This window comes from Ostrea edulis, chromosome 1, assembly GCF_947568905.1.
Source record: "Ostrea edulis chromosome 1, xbOstEdul1.1, whole genome shotgun sequence".
NCBI classification, from domain to species: domain Eukaryota; kingdom Metazoa; phylum Mollusca; class Bivalvia; order Ostreida; family Ostreidae; genus Ostrea; species Ostrea edulis.
This window is the reverse complement of record NC_079164.1, coordinates 49,520,339-49,540,043: the sequence shown is the minus strand read 5'-3', so window position 1 is coordinate 49,540,043 and position 19,705 is coordinate 49,520,339. Positions and strand designations below refer to the sequence as shown.

General features: G+C 34.1%; 1 protein-coding gene across 1 annotated transcript; it reads left to right on the top strand.

The window, feature by feature from the left end:
• The first annotated feature begins 55 nt into the window (after nt 1–55).
• Nucleotides 56–12,823, top strand: LOC125651541 (polyadenylate-binding protein 2-like). The gene is made up of 7 exons (XM_048880192.2): nt 56–405; nt 1,898–2,012; nt 3,494–3,555; nt 7,325–7,431; nt 7,749–7,836; nt 8,213–8,337; nt 11,980–12,823. The coding sequence occupies exons 1-7, from the start codon at nt 262–264 to the stop codon at nt 12,014–12,016; spliced, it is 678 nt and encodes a 225-aa protein (XP_048736149.1). The 5' UTR covers nt 56–261; the 3' UTR covers nt 12,017–12,823.
• The last annotated feature ends 6,882 nt before the right edge of the window (nt 12,824–19,705 follow it).

Genomic DNA, 19,705 nt, shown 5'->3' with positions numbered 1-19,705 from the left:
CTGTATTTTATACTCCGTTCTGTCTTATGAAATATTTTTCTGGTATTAGTGAATGCTAAGAACGAACTCTTCTGACAATGAAGATAAATAAAGTGTTGTAAACAACGCCGGAGAAGAGGGAAATCTGTGATAGGAGGAACGAATGAATCAGTCGTAATCTTCCCCACTCCATATTTTTTCTTCAATAAGGAATCCGTGGAATGAATTAGTATTTACTGCAAACATTTAGTATACCTTTATTTTAAATCGAAGCCGTTGAATATGGCTGAAATCGATAACGAAACTGAACAGTTTCAAGACGATAATGAAAATGATGGTGAATTTGACACCGAAGCCCAGTTATTGGAGAGTGGTGAGGTTGAAGCAGAAGCTGGTGTTGCAGATGATTCAACAGCAGATGATCCGGTAAGATATGCATTGTGATAGATTTAGATGTACATCACTACCAAGGAGTTACTCGAAAATCTTCGGCGTAAGATTCACGAAAACATTTAAAACTTGCTGGCCAGTCAGACCAGTGAACTGTCTGAATTTACTGGCCCACAGTGAAATTTACTGGCCCTCTAAATTTTCATATGTTTATCACATACATTATGGAATGCATCGTATAATTGTACAATTAATTTACTGAAACTATGGTTATTACTCATATCCATATCCACCCCAAGACATCCTTTCTGTCGATACCAGAAAAACAACACCGTACACGGTATTTTCTCTCTCTTCGCCCGCAAACAACAAGACTACAAATTCACGTATTTTTCACAAACATGAACAGCCCAAGTGCACCTTAGGAAGTAGCCTTCTCTACTAACATCAAATGTAAACGATTGATTAATTCTATAAACTATAGAAATTGCATAAAATCAGAGATAACTGCAATTGTCGAAGTTCATTTTAATTGGACAATGCAATAAAGCAGCAATTACCGGTGTGCAATGCAATACAGAATGTGGCCATTTTTGTTGTTTCAACTAGTTGTACGTTTAATATTCACGTGATCAGCGTACAAGTTATCATAAAAATTACAAGTATAGTTATCGTTCTTTATGAAATAAACAAACCACGATGTCCAAACACTTACTTTATGTGATATTTTTTAAAATTTATTTTTATTTTGATTGTAAATTTAAGCAAATAAGACGTTTAGAATATCTAAATCCAACATTATGTTTAATGTGACTTACAAAAAGTCTACAAGCCCATCGGACTTCCTGATTATTAATTTTCACTGACCCGACCATAAAATTCACTGGCCTTGGTCTTCGGACCACTGAGTTTTCGTGAAGACTGCGACCACCATCCATCAACAGTTGATAGCATGGTGGTATCATACATGGAGTAGTTATTTTTACAATAAATAAAAATTTGTTTCAATATATCGTAAACTCGATGAATAAATATTAATCTTTATATGCAAATATAATCACAGGAGTCGGCAATTACATTAGTAAACATGCAATAAATTTCAAAAATAAGCAACAGGACTTGTAGTGTAAGATCTACGTGCAGCCATGGGATATTGAACCTAAACTGGCAATAATTTTAGGGCCCTTGATTCTCCAAAATTTTGGCCTACTTGGCCCCATTCTCAACAAGAAAATGGCTCCAGTTTTCCCACATTGTTATTTGAGTGATTTTTCCAATTATGGGTTTGTGAAACTAACTGGCAAGTTTTATGTTCTCTGATAATTTTTGAAACATTTCTATTTCACTACCAAATTGGACAAATGCTACTTTTTCCGATGTCAATGGCCCTGATTAGTCCCAAATTTAGACATTGAGTACTGACTATTATGAGGAATCATACTATGAGACCATAAGATTAGGAGCAGTTGGTTTATTTAGTAATAAACAATACTGTGATATCCTTTTGATTATGAAATTTTCAATGTAGGAACTTGAAGCAATCAAAGCAAGGGTAAGGGAAATGGAGGAGGAGGCTGAAAAACTAAAAGAGATGCAGAAAGAAGTGGACACACAGATGAACATGACTTCTCCAACCACTGCTAGTCAGTAGAATCAAGACACCCCTTGTACATACAGTATTTAACTTTGCACACAATAACAGGTTTTTTCATCTATGTGGGGAAAAAAATTAAATAGCCATAGTTGCATGTGAGCTTTTCAAATCAGTGTTTACAGAGTAATAAATGCAAACATTCTCATGTAATATTCAAGTTATTTAGGTCATAGCCCCTTACTCATGGTGGGAACACAATAAATGTACAAGGTTTTACATAGGAATATGCATATATGTGCAGAGTTGTCGAAATTTTTTAAATCACTGTCAGACATTTGGTCTGACAGAGTTCAAGGTTCTGTCAGACTGGACAAAGTTTTGTCAGACCAGATACATGTACCTTGTATTTCTTAGAAAGAACGAAGAAAAAAGAACTGGACCAAAATGCCTTTTATTCTTATTTATTGTTATAACAGCAATGCATCTCCCACTCATGATATTCAGCCAAATATGGTCAGTTTTCCAATCATCTTGGAACTCATGAACACCACGGAAGCCTTCATAATTTTCTAAGTGGTCCAGGTTCAGCACTTTTTCTTTTCTTACCAAGTTGTTTGTTTTATGTCCCGTCAGAAAATTTCCCCTCATATTGAGACGTGACCTTCTGTAGGTGAAACACTACAAATTTAGACCTATGCTTTGTACTTTGACTCAAGGCTGTAGTAGTGAGGGTTCTTTAACATGTTAAAACCTGCTGCAACATTGGAGGTCATATCCGAAAGACCTGTAACTCTCACTGCTAAATGCCGAGCGTTTGGCGAGGATATATTTACATCTTGGCACATCATGGCACAAGCAGAACTTAAACTCACGACCTTCCAGTTACGAAGTGAACGGTCTACAAATGAGCTACCACGACCAGTCTTTTCTTCCTGGGTAGAGAACCTTTCATAAATTTGATCGGCCGTGCGGCCATGTTGTTTTGAGTGACCTTCATTTGCATATCTCGAACCCAAGCTCTAAAATAATCTGATCACACCCGATATTTTCAAACGGTCATTTGGACTGACATTTTCTAGAAATTATCGGTCCAGCGAAAATTTTACCGGCCTTGCCGACAGGACCGACAGTTTTCGACAACTCTGCATATCATAGTCTTCAAGAACAAAAAGGAAATATTTTGTTGGGATGCAACTAAAATATTTTGTTCAAAAATTGTTTCTTTAATTTCTTATCTTGTCGGGTTGTATATCATATTTAGCATAAATTTATTTTGTTCAAATGTCATATCTGGGGACAGGATGGATCACAATAGGGATGCATTTGCCAACAGTAAAAAAAAAAAAAAAAAAAAAAAAAAAACCCACCAAAAAGACTTCAAGGAAAACCTAGAAACTACTAGCAATTTCATTTTACCTTGAATATTTAGATTGTGATATCACTTAGCATCAGCTGATTGACCTGCCATTATTATATACAATCATGTGTGTTCTGGTATTTTGGAGTAAGAATGTTCATGTTTTATTTTAGGTGCTTTTCCATCAGCAGAAGAAAAAATGGATGCTGACAATAGATCTGTTTATGTCGGTAATGTGAGTATTTCTTTATCGCAATTCACCTTTGAATTAGAACGCTTTACCTGATATAGTATTGCGTTGTGTGACGACACAATTGAATGAGACGATTGAACAATTTGAATGACATGTTTGATGTAATACAACAAGAGTTTTCATTGGCCGATTACAGCCCGCCCACTTTCTCGAGTGGATTCAGTGCAGCTGGAGAACTGTAGCTCTCTAAAAAGATCCACCTCTTATAAAAACCTTCCATTTACGGGTCACAAAAAGCTGCAGATGGTTGAGGCCTGATATCAGTGTATTCTTGTGTTGCTGTCTCATAAATCCAATATAAAAAAATCTTAACATATTTTCCTACTATATACTTGTTTCCAAACATACCTTCAAATATTCATTAAAGCCACACACGACCCGAAAACTCGCAGCTTCAAATGATTTCGTTTGTTGATGTAGCCATGTTAGGTAGCCGGTCAATTCGAACTCTTGCTACTGGTATCTATTCATAAAATTGGTTGTAAGTTATGTATTTGCTCTTCATTTATTATCAACACGAACAATTAATAGAAATTAAAACATTTTTTGTAAAGGTAAAATAAGCTCTTGATTACCGAAAATGCTACATAAGCTCATTAGATCAGATGGAGACCGGCCGCCCATGACTAATGAAAGCCGCATTGCCGTGAGTTTAGCTATTTGAATAATTATCATTTAATAGGACTGGGGTGGTATATTATTTAAACTATTTAGCTAAAATATTTGTGGGGTATTAGTACACATCTAGACGCTATTGTGCCAGTATGGAAATGAACCGGGATTCGAATTGACTGACTACCTAACATGGCTACGTCTATGAACGAAAACATCAAAAGCTGTGATCGAGTTTTTGGGTCGTATGGGGCTTTAATAAATATTTGAAGGTATGTTTGGACACAAGTATAGTAGGAAAATATGTTAGGAATTTTTTTGATATTAAATTTATGAGACAACAAAACAAAAATACAACTTTTTCTCTTTCTACCTTTAAAGGTTTTTTTTCATCTAGCATCTGGCCGTCATGTTTTCAAATGCTGACTACTCCCGTATAAGGGAATTTGGGCGGACTTATACATATGGACCAATGAGAGTTTCTGTTGCATTTCGCAATTGTATTACAAACAGATTCAATTGTGTCGTTACACAACGCAATACTATATCGGCCAAAGCATTCTAATTCAAAGGTGAATTGCAATAAGACTTTAATTGATGTTACAGTTATAGGCATTTACAAGTCTGTTTATGTCGGTAATGTATTTCTTTTAGACTTTAATTGATGTTACAGTTGCAGGCATCTACAGCTTGTATGATTCAGTACGTGCCCGGTTACTCTCTAGAGAATTTATAGGAAAAAATATCAAAATGTGTGATATCACCAAGAATCTTCGTTTTATGCCCTTGCCATGAAATGGTCAGAGCATCTATTTAGTGTCTGTCTGTCCTTCTGTCAGTTTTCCACACTTTAAAATATTGCTGTGCTTGTAGACAATGAGCAGATTTTTTTATGTCTGATATTGATGACTTGCAGATCAAGTGTGAACTTCATGTCTGTTAGGCCCTTAGGGATCCAGGTTAGAATAAGTTTCTCAGTACCCCTTGCTTGTCGTAAGAGGTGACTAAATGGGGCGATCCTTTGGATGTGACCACAAAAACCAAGGCCCCATGTCACAGCAGGTGTGGCACGATAAAGATCCCTCCCTGCTTAAAGGCAGTTAGTGCCAAGCATAGGCCTGAATTTTGCAGCCCTCACAGGTAATGGTGACTTCTCCATATGAGTGAAAAATTCTCGAGAGGGACATTAATGAATAGACAATCAATCAATCATGTCAATTAACTTATTTTCACCATTAAAAAACAATACAAAAAAACTATAAAGTATTTATATGTGTTTTATTCATAATGAAGATGATTTCCCAGTTTTATGAGCAAACTTTCCCAAATGCATTTATAAATTAAAAATCTGTTGTACAATGTAAACTGGCAGGGAAAATCTTGATAATTAAAGTCAAGAACTGAATAAATGAAAAATAATGATATTTTGTTATTCTTATGTTTAAAACTTTATTCGGATGAAAAAGACAGTAAATTCAATTTTCCCAATTTATCAAAAACGATGATGATTTTGATAATTAAAGGGCATCCAGTCCCCATACCAAAAAGTGTTGTGATGGCCTTGCTTTACAGCCGTGTAATGTCTTGAGTATGCCATTATGAAATCAGCTAATTGAATAATTATTGCTATTTACAATTCTGATTAAATTAATCTTGTTGTATTCAAATAATTTTGTCAAGTATATTTAACATGAGTAAAGCATATGAACCTCTTTGTGAACATTTAAGTGATATTTGATTAAAATAAACATTGGTTTTGGTATTTGTATATAAATGTTTAGCTATGAGGTATACATGTCCAATGTAAGAAAAATGAAATTAGATACAATCCAGTGTATGTGGTAGAAGAAATGATTAAAAATCTTTAAGGGGAAAATTCATTATAAGCAACAAATATGAAGGATGTTGACGAAGATTCTGAACGACATTTTATCTCATACATGTGGTGTATATTTCAAGTGAGATAATGCATTAACTTTATCACACGCCCATTTGATATAGCACTTCTGGTCCGAACTACTTTTGACACTGTCCCCTCTTGGATAACCTATTTTCTGTGTTTATGCATATCGATACATGAAATAAAGCCTATAACTTGTTATTCTGTATTTATTTAGAATTTTTTTATAGCAAAATTAAAATGATGTTGCCCTCACTGACATAATGCAAGTTACCAGTTATGAAAATGTGAACTCGATCAATAACTGCTAAAAAATTACGATCAGAAAACAGAGATGTCCACACTACATGTATTTATCATTGACAAGGAATCAACTGCCAACTGGACAGGCCTAATCGAAAGTACCTCGACATGCTGCGGTATCTAGCATTCACAAGCACAGTCTCTTTTCTCTGGAGCCATATATCTCATATATCTTTACTTTAATACTAAATTGCCTCAGGAATTCTTCTCGTCCTCAGATCCAAAGAAACCATGTGAATAAAATCCAAATACACATACACTTCTCCTTTTCATTGTAAACTGTTGAACATTCTAATAACGCTGCATTAAAATATTACTTTCATTGATCGTTGTTACACATGTATATTTCAAAAAGGTGGCGACATCAAACTTTTATCAGAAGGTCAGGCCTATGTCAAAAAATAGATACTTGGTCAATAGTTGTTAATTTGTTGGAATGGCAAAACCATTATTAATTATAAATTATAATGTCTTCTAAAACTATTTTCATCCATGGTTTCTTTTGTAATTATAAAAATGTCCTTTTGTAATGTACATGAATCGATCATAAGCGCACTGTTTTTTTTCCACCGTAAGGAAGATTAATAAGTAAGACGCCTGAGCCACGGATTCAAAACAAATTCAATCAGCTGTTTCTACCATACTGGAGATCATCTCGAAATAAAGCGAAAAGAAGACTGAGATAAATAGAACATCTATAATTGCGTATTTTGATATTTTAGTTTTATCCAACTTGTTGATATGATGTAATTATTCGACTATTCATTGGATAAACCAATTATCAAAACACGCAATATAGATATCCTCTAGATGTAAACATGTTTGACTATGGTGTGTAGTATTAGTTTTGGGAATATCAAGGTGGGAATGGATAGTGATTTCAATTTATTACCTTTCTTGGATTGTCACATGATATTTATCTATTTTCACATACAGGTTGACTATGGGGCCACAGCAGAAGAGCTTGAGCAACATTTCCATGGATGTGGATCAGTCAATAGAGTCACCATACTCTGCGATAAATATACGGGTCATCCAAAAGGGTATGTTATTTACATAGCTGCCAACCTTGACCATTCTAAAAGAGAGTGATAAGTTAGCTAAAAGTGGGTGGTGTTGGAATGTTGTACATGAATATAGAAAAAATGGGGAGGGGTGTTAATGACTTGAAAGTAACCAGAAATTGGCCCGTCAGTGTAGTGTGAGTTGGTATCTATGTTTAGATAACAAGTTTTCTAAACATTTTCCTGTGTAATGTAGATACATGGTTTGTACATTTCAGTCATTTTAGTACAAGTACTTTATCCAAATGGTGATTGAAGATGTAAATATTTTTCAATGTATGTCTTTTTTTCCCCAGATTTGCTTATGTAGAGTTTGCAGACAAAGACTCTGTAACCACTGCTCAAGCTCTGGATGAATCACTTTTCCGAGGCAGGCAAATTAAGGTAAAGAAAGAAATCTCAGTTAGTTCACAACTTCATGTTGTAATTCTGAGTCCCTCTTCTGGGGCAAGCAAATTAAGGTAGATCAACTGCAGTAACCATGAAATTGCATGATGAGACTACAGATTATTTTGAGACAATTCAATATGTTTTAGTTCAAACTTAACGTTTGTCATTTGAATTAAGTATTTAAATATGAAGAATCTATCGGGTTTTTTTCTGGAAAGTTGGTCAGGGCTAGTGGATGTAAGGTCAGGTTTAGTAAAAATCATTTGAAGTAGCCTGACTGGTCTAGTGCTCAAAAAAGAAAATGTCAAACCCTGTCTAGACATGTATGATAGAATTTTAAACCTCTTTATGACATTGCTTCTTATTACAGGTCAGTGTAAAGCGAACTAACAGACCAGGAATTAGTACAACCAACAGAAAACCAAGGGGATTCAGACCAAGGGGGAGGTTTCGATCACCGTATGGTGGTGGGGGGTACACACCCCGAAGGCCAAGGTAATGCTTAATCTCAATCTATTGTAAATAATACAGTAAGCGTAATGGTCATCGCACAGCATCAGTAGACAGTGGTACTTTTGGGTATGCAGGGATTTAAAAGTAACCAATTGTCAGTAATCTTTCATTTCTCCAATAGTATTCCTGTAATTTTATAGTATTGTTGAAATATTTGTACTTTTAAAAATTTCCATGTGGTTCAAATTTCTGTGATGTCCACATCTTAAAAATTCCATGGAATTATTTCAGACAAAAGTAGATTTATAATATGCTAGAATACGATAAAGACAGTTCCATCTAAATAACTACTGGTATATGCAGAGACTACTCCAACAAGTTACAGCCTCGGTTAATGTCCCTTGTATACAAAAGTATCTCACCGTATCTCACATGCTGGAGTATTGCAGAGACCTAAATACAATAGTTAAAACATTTCCTTATCTTGAATCAATTTACAACCAGAAATATTTCAGCATAAATAGATTTTGTATTAAATTAGAGAATTGTGTCAAGATAATTATCATTTCAGAGGATAAGGAAGATGTAGGCAATGCAACTAAGTATCTTTGAAGTCATCAATATTGGCAAAATTTTTATTTCATAACCCAATGAAGAATGAAAATTTAACATTTCTTGAAAACAATCAGAGAAAAGTCTGTGAAGAAATAGATGTTTATGTCTCTTATATAAATATTCAAATGACATTTTTGGTTTATTATATAATGGTAAAGCATGTATTGTACAAGTTAACAAATTCAAAGCTTCTCTGGTTACCCTAGTTTGTCTGATTTTCTGGTAAAACAAGTCCATCCTCTCACAGACAAGATAGAATTTCTGCATTATTGTGCTTATTGCCAGAAATTCTCAGATTGCAATATATTGCGATTTTTAAAAGTGTATTGTAATATTTTTTGATAAAGATTTCAACAATAAAAATATTTATAGAAAAATTAATGGGTCCGTAAGATATTTTTGCTTGTTAATATCAAGAGAAACTGGGACTATTTCTGATATCTGTATGATTAAAGTGTTATTACCACGTAACAGAAAATTTTACCCCCATTTTTATTTTGCTCCATTTTGTCTTTCTCCTGAATGGACGAATTAAAGACTAGCCAAATTTTTATTTACTTATTTCTCTAATTCAGTGAAGGAAATGAAATGTCAGAAAGCTGCATCGATCACAATATGAGGATATATATCTTTCTTCCAGTAAACAAAGTGGAATACAATATTTATTTTATTATATTTCAATGCACGATCTATATTGTCAAGTCCAAAGTGCTTGGTGGATAAGAAATGACATATTCATTTCAATGTAGAAAATGAGATTACCCATACCTTGAGTGATAAAACGCTTGAAAAAGATGATTTTCTTCTTCTTAAGTTATTTTTCAGGTTCAAGACATAGTTTTTTTGTTGTTTTCTTAACTGTTGTTTAGGACATGTAAAAATTTGAGCAGTTTTGTTTGATGAAAAGGTGGATATATTTTTTTTTTAAATATTGAGCCATGATTTTTCATGCACATCTACTGATATTGTAAATTAATATTATATATCACTGAATGTAATTGCTTACTTTATGTACATTCAATATGAACTAGCAATATTTCACTTTTAGGAAGAACCAGCTGGAAAAAGAAAATATTAAATGAAAAGGGGGAGGGGTTTTCATAATCGGACTTTAAAAATTTAACATGAGAAAACTATAATATATATTTGGAATTCAAACGTACCAAATAAAATTTTGTCATCTCTTAGCCTATGGCTCAGGTTGGGGCTAAATTAAGGGGTTCAGATTTCTCCTTGAGAACTGGCAATTTGTGTGCTCTTTTTGTCTGATGATTGGTTGAGTGTTTTGTATGAAAAGAGAATGATTACTATACTTTTGCAAATGAAGTTTTGGCAGTATATAGGAATCACCCAGTCTGTCTGTCTGTGCAATTGTGTCCTCGCAGTAAATTTAAAACAAAGAGGTAGTAGGTACTCATTGTAGAAGTTAATGAATGTGCTGCATTTCAAATGTGACTCAGTTTGAGTGAGCCCTGTTGGGGTGTATTATTCCTGTTAAAGCAGGTGTAGTTGATTTGAAGCATGAGCATCATAATTATTATGAATTGTGGTGTAAAATGTCTCCCAATATATATTATTGCGTAATGTGTTACAAACATGTGAGGATTTACTATTTTCTTAGAATACTACTAGTATAGTGTGCTATTCAGACTTAAGTGAAGCCATGAAATGAGAGTCAGTATGCTCAAGGGGAATATTATGAGCTATTCCATTTTCCAGGAATGACGGAATGACACCGACCAAAGGTGTTTGTTTAACCAATAGAAAATTCATACTGTCTTCATTACTGCTTTTATCAGAGTGGGAAGTGAATGGCAAAAAAAACCCCAACAACCCCACTGCAGTGTTTATTTGCTAAAATTAGGGTTTGTAGGCAAATGCATGTTGGTGGTATTTTTTATGCCCCACTAATTGGAGATGGGGGGGGGGGGTATAGTATTTGGTTTGTCTGTCTGTTTGTCCACAGAAACTAACTGTGGCCATAACTTGTTGATGGTTAGAGTGAGGGCTTTCATATGTCATGTATGTATGCCTTGTGACAAGATCTTTCTCTTGCTATCAAATTATTTTTACCTTATGACCTTCACCTTGGAGTTCGGCCTACTTTTAAAAAACTTTAACCTTGGTCATAAGTTTTGAATGCTTAGTGATGGAAGTATGAGTGTTTCACAAACACAAAAGAGGGGGCATATTGTTTTGACACCAATGACCCCTATTGATTTTGAGGGTAAAGGTTAAGGATCAATCCACTCTGGGCATAGGAAGATATTGCCCACTCAATATCTCGAATTGTTTCTGAAACATTTCTTGGTTGGTTTTTTTTTTTTTGTGTACATATGCAGTCACTTATACTTTGCATAATTACAAGGTAACTCCTAGTATTTCATCCACTAATTTATCTTGCATGCAGTAATATGCTAACTCTTCTTAAAAGATTTGATACAATTCAGCATTTACTGCAAGGTCAATTAACGGTTGATGGTTTGGACATTTGCACAAATTTAAATCTCAGCAAAAATGGAAATAGCGAACCATCAATAATGAAATCCAAGTTTCCACAATTCCTCAGGAAAGAAGAAATGCAATATTTTTATGCCCCTTTCATCGAAGAGGGGAATATTGCTTTGCACCTGTCAGTAGGTGCTGTCCAACCAATAAGTAGACTACAATGGAAATTTATTTTCATTCATGAATTTTTTTAATTTGTATGGGCATCAATGCAAGCAAGTTATGATGAGAGAATTTTTTTTTCTTCAATTTTTTTAATTCAAGGTTTATATTTCTATTGGCATCAATGCAAGCAGTATTTAATCAGAGAATTACGTTTTTCTTTTTAAATCACACAGTAAATTGTGTCGGATAAAATCCTTCAAAATGGTAGTAGTCATTTACTTACAGTTTCATTGAAGAAATATAATTTGGTTCTATTTTTGGTCATTTTGTGAAACCTATGGGGTTAGGTTGTACCTCATGGGTTTCACACGGTGAGTTTAGGTTGGATACCTTAATCACAAGAGAAAAGAAAATGAAAAATGTTACTTTAAAATATCATTGTATTTCTCATTTCAGTCGATTCAGAAGAGCTGCGTTCTATTCTCCATACTGAAGCAAGCATCAAAATATTAAAGAAAGAGAAAAAGAAAAAGAAAAAAAAAAAGCTTGTCAATAGAAGAAGAAATCAATAGTATTTGGCCATTAAAAAAAACCAAAAACTTAAAAGCAAAAAATAACTAGTGTATTCAAAATTCATTGATTCAAAGCTCATCATTTTTTATTGATATTCATAAACTGTAGGTTTTTACTATGCCCATTTTGTTTTATTTATGTTTTGCAACATATTCATGATTGTTTATCATCAAGGACATTTTTTGTTTCATGTAAAGAATGAAAAAGAGAGTGAAGAGATCAATGTGATTGGGAGGGTCCTTTGAAAGGCTTTTCCTGTAACCTTTTCTTTATTCATTTATTTCTTAGTTTCTTTTGCAGATTGGTGTAGCTTGGCTTTTTGCGTGGTGCCACACATCAATACTGTGTAAAAATCACTCCAATGTATATCTGTCTTAAAAGTAAACAGTGTGTCGTTGTTTTTGTGGGAAAAGATATCTTTGATGGAAGTACATGCATGAGCATTGGAGTGGTTTTATTTCACTAGTACATATAAAAAGAGGGGAATATTAAAAAAAGAAAGAAAAAAAGATTAGAAAATAGAAGAATAGAAAAAAGTTTGAAAACCCCCACTGAAAAAATAGTATTTAAAAGATATTTAAAAGAATTAATTTTGTGAGAAAATGGAAGGAAACAATGATTGTCATGCAGTGGAAGCAGATGAGTTACAATGGAGCTGCATATTGGACATGCCATGGGGAATTGTCTGTGTACTGATATTGGATTTAATAAAGCAGTCAAACCAACATTGTAATGTGTTTTTTTTAAAACTGAAATTGAAAAGAGCATGGGTATTTACTATTGAGTTTGGTAGCAGAACTGTAGCTCTCTGAGGGGGAAAATTGGAATAGATCAGAGAATGTCAATCCCAGTTCTGCTGGTAGTTAGTATAACCTTAGTCAGTGCTGGAGAATTTAGAAATATGTAAGTGGAATATAACTTGTTTCTAAACAGATTATGCTATTTCTATGGAACTAAGGTACATGTAAATTGGGGGGAAATGAGTTGGTCCAGTAGACAATGTATGTTGCGTCAAACAGGTTGAGGCATGCTTGCAAGCTTTAGTCTTTTCGGAAATGAGCAAAATCCAGTAACGAAAGGCCAAAATCAGAAAATTTGTTGTCATGTCCTTGCTACATCGTACATCTGTATAAAATTTGACAAAGGCCTCCTTTTAAGAATGGCGCAAATTTCAGCATTGTGAGGTAAAGGTCAAGACAAAGTCCAGCATTGTGAGGTAAAGGTCAAGACAAAGTCTAGTAGTAATATGGAAGATTAAAGTAAAAAATATGGGGCTTGTTTATGCTTTCGCCAAAACTTTTGGGTATGAAGTTTGATGAGTGTCTTTTCAACATGGTTACCTTATAATTGGGCTAAATATGCAGTTTAGTGTGTGGGGAAAATATGTAGACATTTCTTGTACATAATGGAGATTATTAAAGTATAAAGTAATAATTAGAATATTAGCTCTAAGTTTACTCTAATAAGAGGATGAGTCGCAACACTCAATGACCCTGCTGTTCCTCCGAAGATTTTTAAAAGGTTTTTATGAAATCCTATTACTGTCACGTGCGCCATCACACCGTCGCCATGATAGTATGACATGATGCTACTATTGCCTTCCTTGATTTGTGTACTTATACATAGATGAAAGAAAAATTTTGAAAGATTATTCCGATGTAAAACTGCTCCCCTATTAAGGCCCTAGCTTACCCTATTCTCCTGAAGATGCTTGCATATTGATGACATGGAACTGCTGGTCTTAAGAGTATTTTCTTTTTTAAAAATTCTCGCATTGCTATTTAAAACTTTGATACCTTATTGTGGCCCCACCTGACCCCCAGGGGCCATTATTTTAATTAGAAATCTGCATCTGAAAATGTTTGCATATTGATATGACTAATTATGGTTCTGCCAGTCTTCAGAAGATTGTTCCCTGAAAATTCCCATATAAAACTTTATGGCCCCACCCTACCCCAAGGGACCATGATTTGAACATACACTACCTGAGGATGCTTGCATTTTAATAATTAATTATGGCCCTGTTGTATCTTAAAATATCATGTTGAATAGGTCATTATAATTAATACATGTAAAAGTGAAACTTAATCTGTACCAATCATAGTAAGTATAGGTGAGCAAAAAGGGCATTTCTTAATAAAGTGCATAAAAGTAATCTATGGCCATATCATCTTTCAAATGGCAAGAGTGTGCAAATGTGAGATATGATAATGTACATGTATCAATAATTTGCCACATGGTTTTAAATCAAATCCGGTCACACAGACGAACAAGAAATTGGCCTATATGTCTGTTCACAGGGCTTATGTAGAAAAATTAGGACACCCATTCCCTAGAAAGACATTGTATTTTTCATAGGGGCTGTCTTAATCCCCTGTGGTCCGTTGTATGTTTACCGCTGAGCTGAATTCACATATGACGATAAGCCTGTTTAAATAACAATGTTAAAATGGTCCGTGAAGTCCAGTCCCCAGAAGTGTAATATCCAATGTAATTATAGAATGCTTATCCTCTCGAAATCTACAGTCTATACTGAAACAAATTCCAGAGATTTATATTTCTAGAAAGTATTTGGTGCTAGTAAAGATTGTTACTATATCATCTGTCTATTGAGCTTTCCGAAACCTCGTTCTATTAACTAAATAAGATAGAACGTCATGAAACTTCTAAAGGCTTATAACTAGATGTGTGATTAAACAATACCAAAATACTCGTGTACTACACAGCATCTCCCATCTTTAGAATAATTTCAATGATAATGAAAACTGAATTCTCCAAAACTCGTGATCTGAATGCATGTACATCAAAGACACCATATTTATGTTAGCAAGTAAGTAAATCTTTTATTATAGTGACATGTGTAATACAACTTCTATATTTTAATAAGATACATGCTATAATTTTACACCCGGCCCAACGGACCTATATGTCACTTTAAGCAATTTAACATATTCAATGATGTCTGCACATGTACAGTCATTTGGATGTATATTACTATCATAGATGATTTAATTATGTGACTTTCCTGAAGTATTTTTGTTTGATGTTATAAGCATGATAGTCCAATTTCATTATATAGAGTTTTTCTTTGTTCATTATAAAAGGGACACACTAGTAGAAAGTGTTTTTCAGACTCAATTTGATTTAGGTCACACATAGAACATATTCTATCCTCGACTGGTTCTCCTTTATTTCGATCCGCAAGGGCAGGATTCCACATCTGGACACTGGTTCTCCTTTATTTCGATCCGCAAGGGCAGGATTCCACATCTGAACATGGTCATAAAAGATCTTGATGGTTTTGGAATATCCAATGTTACGTATTTTTCTACGCTGTAGCATGATTTCAAAATGGTGTAAGTTCTGAGTTTTGGAACATGCTGTAAGTCATTCAACCAATCGGTTTCCATGTTGAAACGTATTTTCTCCTCTGCATGCTGTAAATTACTAGATATAGAATATTTTCAAAGTGTAGAGTCTATAATGTTTTTTATATGAAAATTCCAGTTAAATTGATTGTTTTGCATCCGATCCAAGAGAAACACGCGTTTTGTAAGTCGTTCATTTTCCATGTATATTGGGCGATTTCAAAGCTTAACATAATTATTTCGTGACGACAGAATGACATAATCCATCCACATTCCCCTTGGACTGCTAACAACGGGGTAAAACGATTAATTCCGAGGAAGTATCTTGGTGCCTGGTTTTGAACCATCTCAATGCAGTGATGTTTCTTGTATCCTCAAACTCCGCTGCTATAATCTAAGATAGGAACGACACAATTGGTGAATAATTTTTCGAATAGATTTAATTGTATGAATTTTCGAGATGACTGATCCGAGAGCCCGGCCTCCAGATTTAGCTAAGTTTTCTGCATTCTTTTAAATTCACGTTTTTCGTCGAAGATTACTCCTAGATATTTGTATGACGTCTCATATTTAAGAAAAGTTTCCCCTATGTGAAAATTAAAGTTGCTACGTTTTAATCTGTTTTTCCTGAAGTGTACTACTTTGGATTTTTGCGTGTTGATTCGTAGTCGCCATTTCCTACACCAATCGTTGACGGCGTTTAGCATGTGTTGCATATCATTTTCAGAATGGGAGATCAAGGCATCTGCAATGATTTTACTTAATATCAGTATCCTACTCTTGTAACAATAAACTCTTCTCTTCTGAACCTTTGATTCTTGTTTGACATTTTATTCAAAAAGTATGTAATCGGTAAAAACACGAAATGTTGTAAAGCTAACAACAAAGCAAGACACTCGTATTCTATGGTAGAATAATTTGACACTTTGTAAGTTTCTTTGAATAAAAGGAAGAATTCCATCTACATTCTCACTATGTTCTGAAACAACGTAGCCCCTTCTCCTACATTGCTAACATCAACAGTAAGCTTAAACCTTTAAGGTCTGTCATTTTCTCTATAATATTTTTTAACCTTTTAGCTCACCTGAGCTGAAAGCTCAAGTGAACTTTTCTGATCACCCATTGTCCGTCTATCAGTAAACTTCACATTTTTTAATTCTTCTCCAGAACCACAGGGCCAACCAAACTTGGCAAAAAGCAGGATGAGCCACAACACTCTCGAAAGTCCCTTAAAGACATTAAACAGTATAAAACCAAAAATTCTTTTTGAATTGGAAATTGACAAATAACCTTGTTTCTATGCACGAAAAATAAGATGATTTAATTGGTAAAACCCCAAGAGCTTCCGGGGGTCAGGGCTTTGCCTTAAGGCAGTCCCCAGACCCCTTGCCGTATTTTCTTTATACATGTACTTCATTTCCTTTCTGGCTACACACCTGAAAACTCAAGAATTCAAGGGGGAAAATTTGGGTGCTCAGTAACGAGCTCGTAGAACAGGGGTATGCATATGGACTAGGCATTGATTTACTGGACATTTGTTCTGTTTTGTAATTATTTTCAAATGGACTAAACACATGATGTGACATTGTCATAACAAAACGTGATAAACATATTTTGGCGAAGAGAATTCACCCACAGGAACCGGTGATTTCGTCTTATTGATAGTACCGGTCTATACCATACCATCCCCTAATATGTTTTATTAGGGACGGTATGGTAAAGACCCCTACCACTCTCATTACAAACACAATTACCGTTTCCTGTGATTCATCAAAGAGATTAACCGTGCTGTGTCAGAAATCTATATTTAATCGACATAGAACACGTTGTCCTCATTTGTGGGTGTGTCTGTGTGACATGCCCTCCTAGAATTATCCAATTTATCTTACTTTACATGTAAAAATAACTAACTCCACGTAACTCCGCATGTTTAAAATCACACAATATAAAAAAAGTGGTAGCTGTATATCTGTGATAAGAAGTGAATGTCCCTCCACTTTTAATGATAGTACATGTAGTATTAGATAAGGTAAGATAAGATAAGTTTATTCCAATTTTGGGCCCAGATAACAGTAAGACAGTTTATAAAGAAGGAGATTCAAAAAAGAAAGAAAGTTTACAACATTAACTACAGGTTACATAGACTGCAAACTGCATGTGGATGCATCATGTAGGGGAAACAAGTTCATACATATATGAATTGCTAATCATGTATATATACAAGTAAATGGACAGTATCAGTATTATACCAATATATGAATAATAAACTATAATGATTTTTGCAATTTTAAAGCATCACCTCTTTTTCTGAAAGTTTGTACTAAATATTCACTCAATTTGACAATTACTGGTTTGTCTTCATTAATCATCAACCAAGTAAATTTGTCCTTATTTGTTAGATAGATAAAATTTTTGTTGAGCTTGTATATACCATTAAAAAACATATTTCTCTCTTCAACATAGAATGGACAATCAGTAAGGAAATGAAATTCATCTTCTACACAATTAAGATTACATAATTCACATATTCTTTTGTTTCTTTCTAAAGAAATCTTCTGGCCATAATTGGTTTTTGTAAATTCATATCTTCCTCTTTCAATTCGAAGGTCATGTACACTAATTCGAAATCTACATAGAGTTTTTCTTAATTCTAGGGATTCTAAAAATATATAACTTTCCATAGTAAAGTTTTCTTTATACGAAAAATATGTTGTGAGTTTTCCTGATTTCTGACCCTCTTCACGTCGTTTTGACCAGTAAAGTGAAAATTGTTTCCGTATCTGATTCTTCATTTGTTTTTTGAAAAATGAGAATTTGAGATTTTTACAATTGGGTACCAAAATGCCCATTTTTTCCTTAAAATAATTAATGTTTTTGTACCAACAATTTATATTATATGAATTCTGATTGATATTCTCTGTATAAGCACTGTATAACAGGGATGATTCTGGGCAATTCTCAAGTCTATGCCAATATAGTAAAATATTTTGGATTATAGAGCAGAACATAGGATATCTACCCAATTCAGAGATTATTGCAATATTAGTACTTCTTTTACCGGCACCCAGTAGATGTTTACAAAACTTAATATTCAGGTTTTCTACCTCCCAATTTTTAAAGATATCATATAAATCTCTGTCTTTTTCCAGCATGCGTGTTGAAAGTGTTCCCCATATCACGCAGCCATACAAACGATGGGTTTTACCATATGATCAAAAAGATGCAAAAATGTTTTAATTGGTGGATCGATAGATTTGATGTCTTTATAAAGTTTGAATGAGGCCTTAAGAGCTTTATTGTATAGATAAGATTTTGCTTCCTTGAATGAACCACAGGAGGATAATATTACTCCTAGAAATTTATATTTGTGAGTACATTCAATGTTACCGAACACAAAATTTTCTTTAATCAGGTGTCCGCTTTTATTAAAAATGACTACTTTTGTCTTATTGGTACTAATTTCTAAGCACCAATCGTTGCAATATTTTTTAAGTAAGTTTAGTTTGTTTTGTAGTCCATTCTGGTTTTCTGAAAGCAGTACAAGACCGTCCGCATATAGAAGAGAGGTAATTTTCTTTCAAGAAAGATTGACAGAGCCAATGGTTTCTTCATCCAGTAATTTAGAAAAATCGTTCAAAAATATTTGGTCTTAAGACATCACCTTGTCGGACTCCTATCTCTGGTGTATATGGAAGGGTTAACTTGTTCCCTACTTTTATGAAAATATTGTTGTGCTTATACATACTACATAATATGTTGTAGAATAAACCATTGATATTTAATTGTAGGAGTTTTAGTTTAATGCCTTCATGAATGACGGTATCAAATGCCTTGCGAAAGTCTACAAAACATGCATAAAGTAGTTTATTGCCAGTGTTAATTGGTAAGGATATAAATTAGAACTGGTGATTTCATGAAATGTGAAATCACGTTGAAGGATGGCCTCTCCCATGATTTAGTCAAGAAATGTTTTTTCAGGCATTTTTTAATTGTTTAGTCCCTCACCACCTGTTCTTATTAGAATTTTGAAGATTGGACTAAAACATCGTATATTATTATATTTTGTTTGATCATTATATTGTACTAGACTTCTCTCTCCCTCTCCCCTCCCCCCCTCTCTCTCTCCTCCCCCCCCCCCATCTTTTCCGGAAAGGGGGGGGGGCACATGTGGAAGTGAAGCATTTGCCAAAAATATTCAGCTCTTTTTGGAAACAAGACAGAATATAAAATTAGCATTTTGT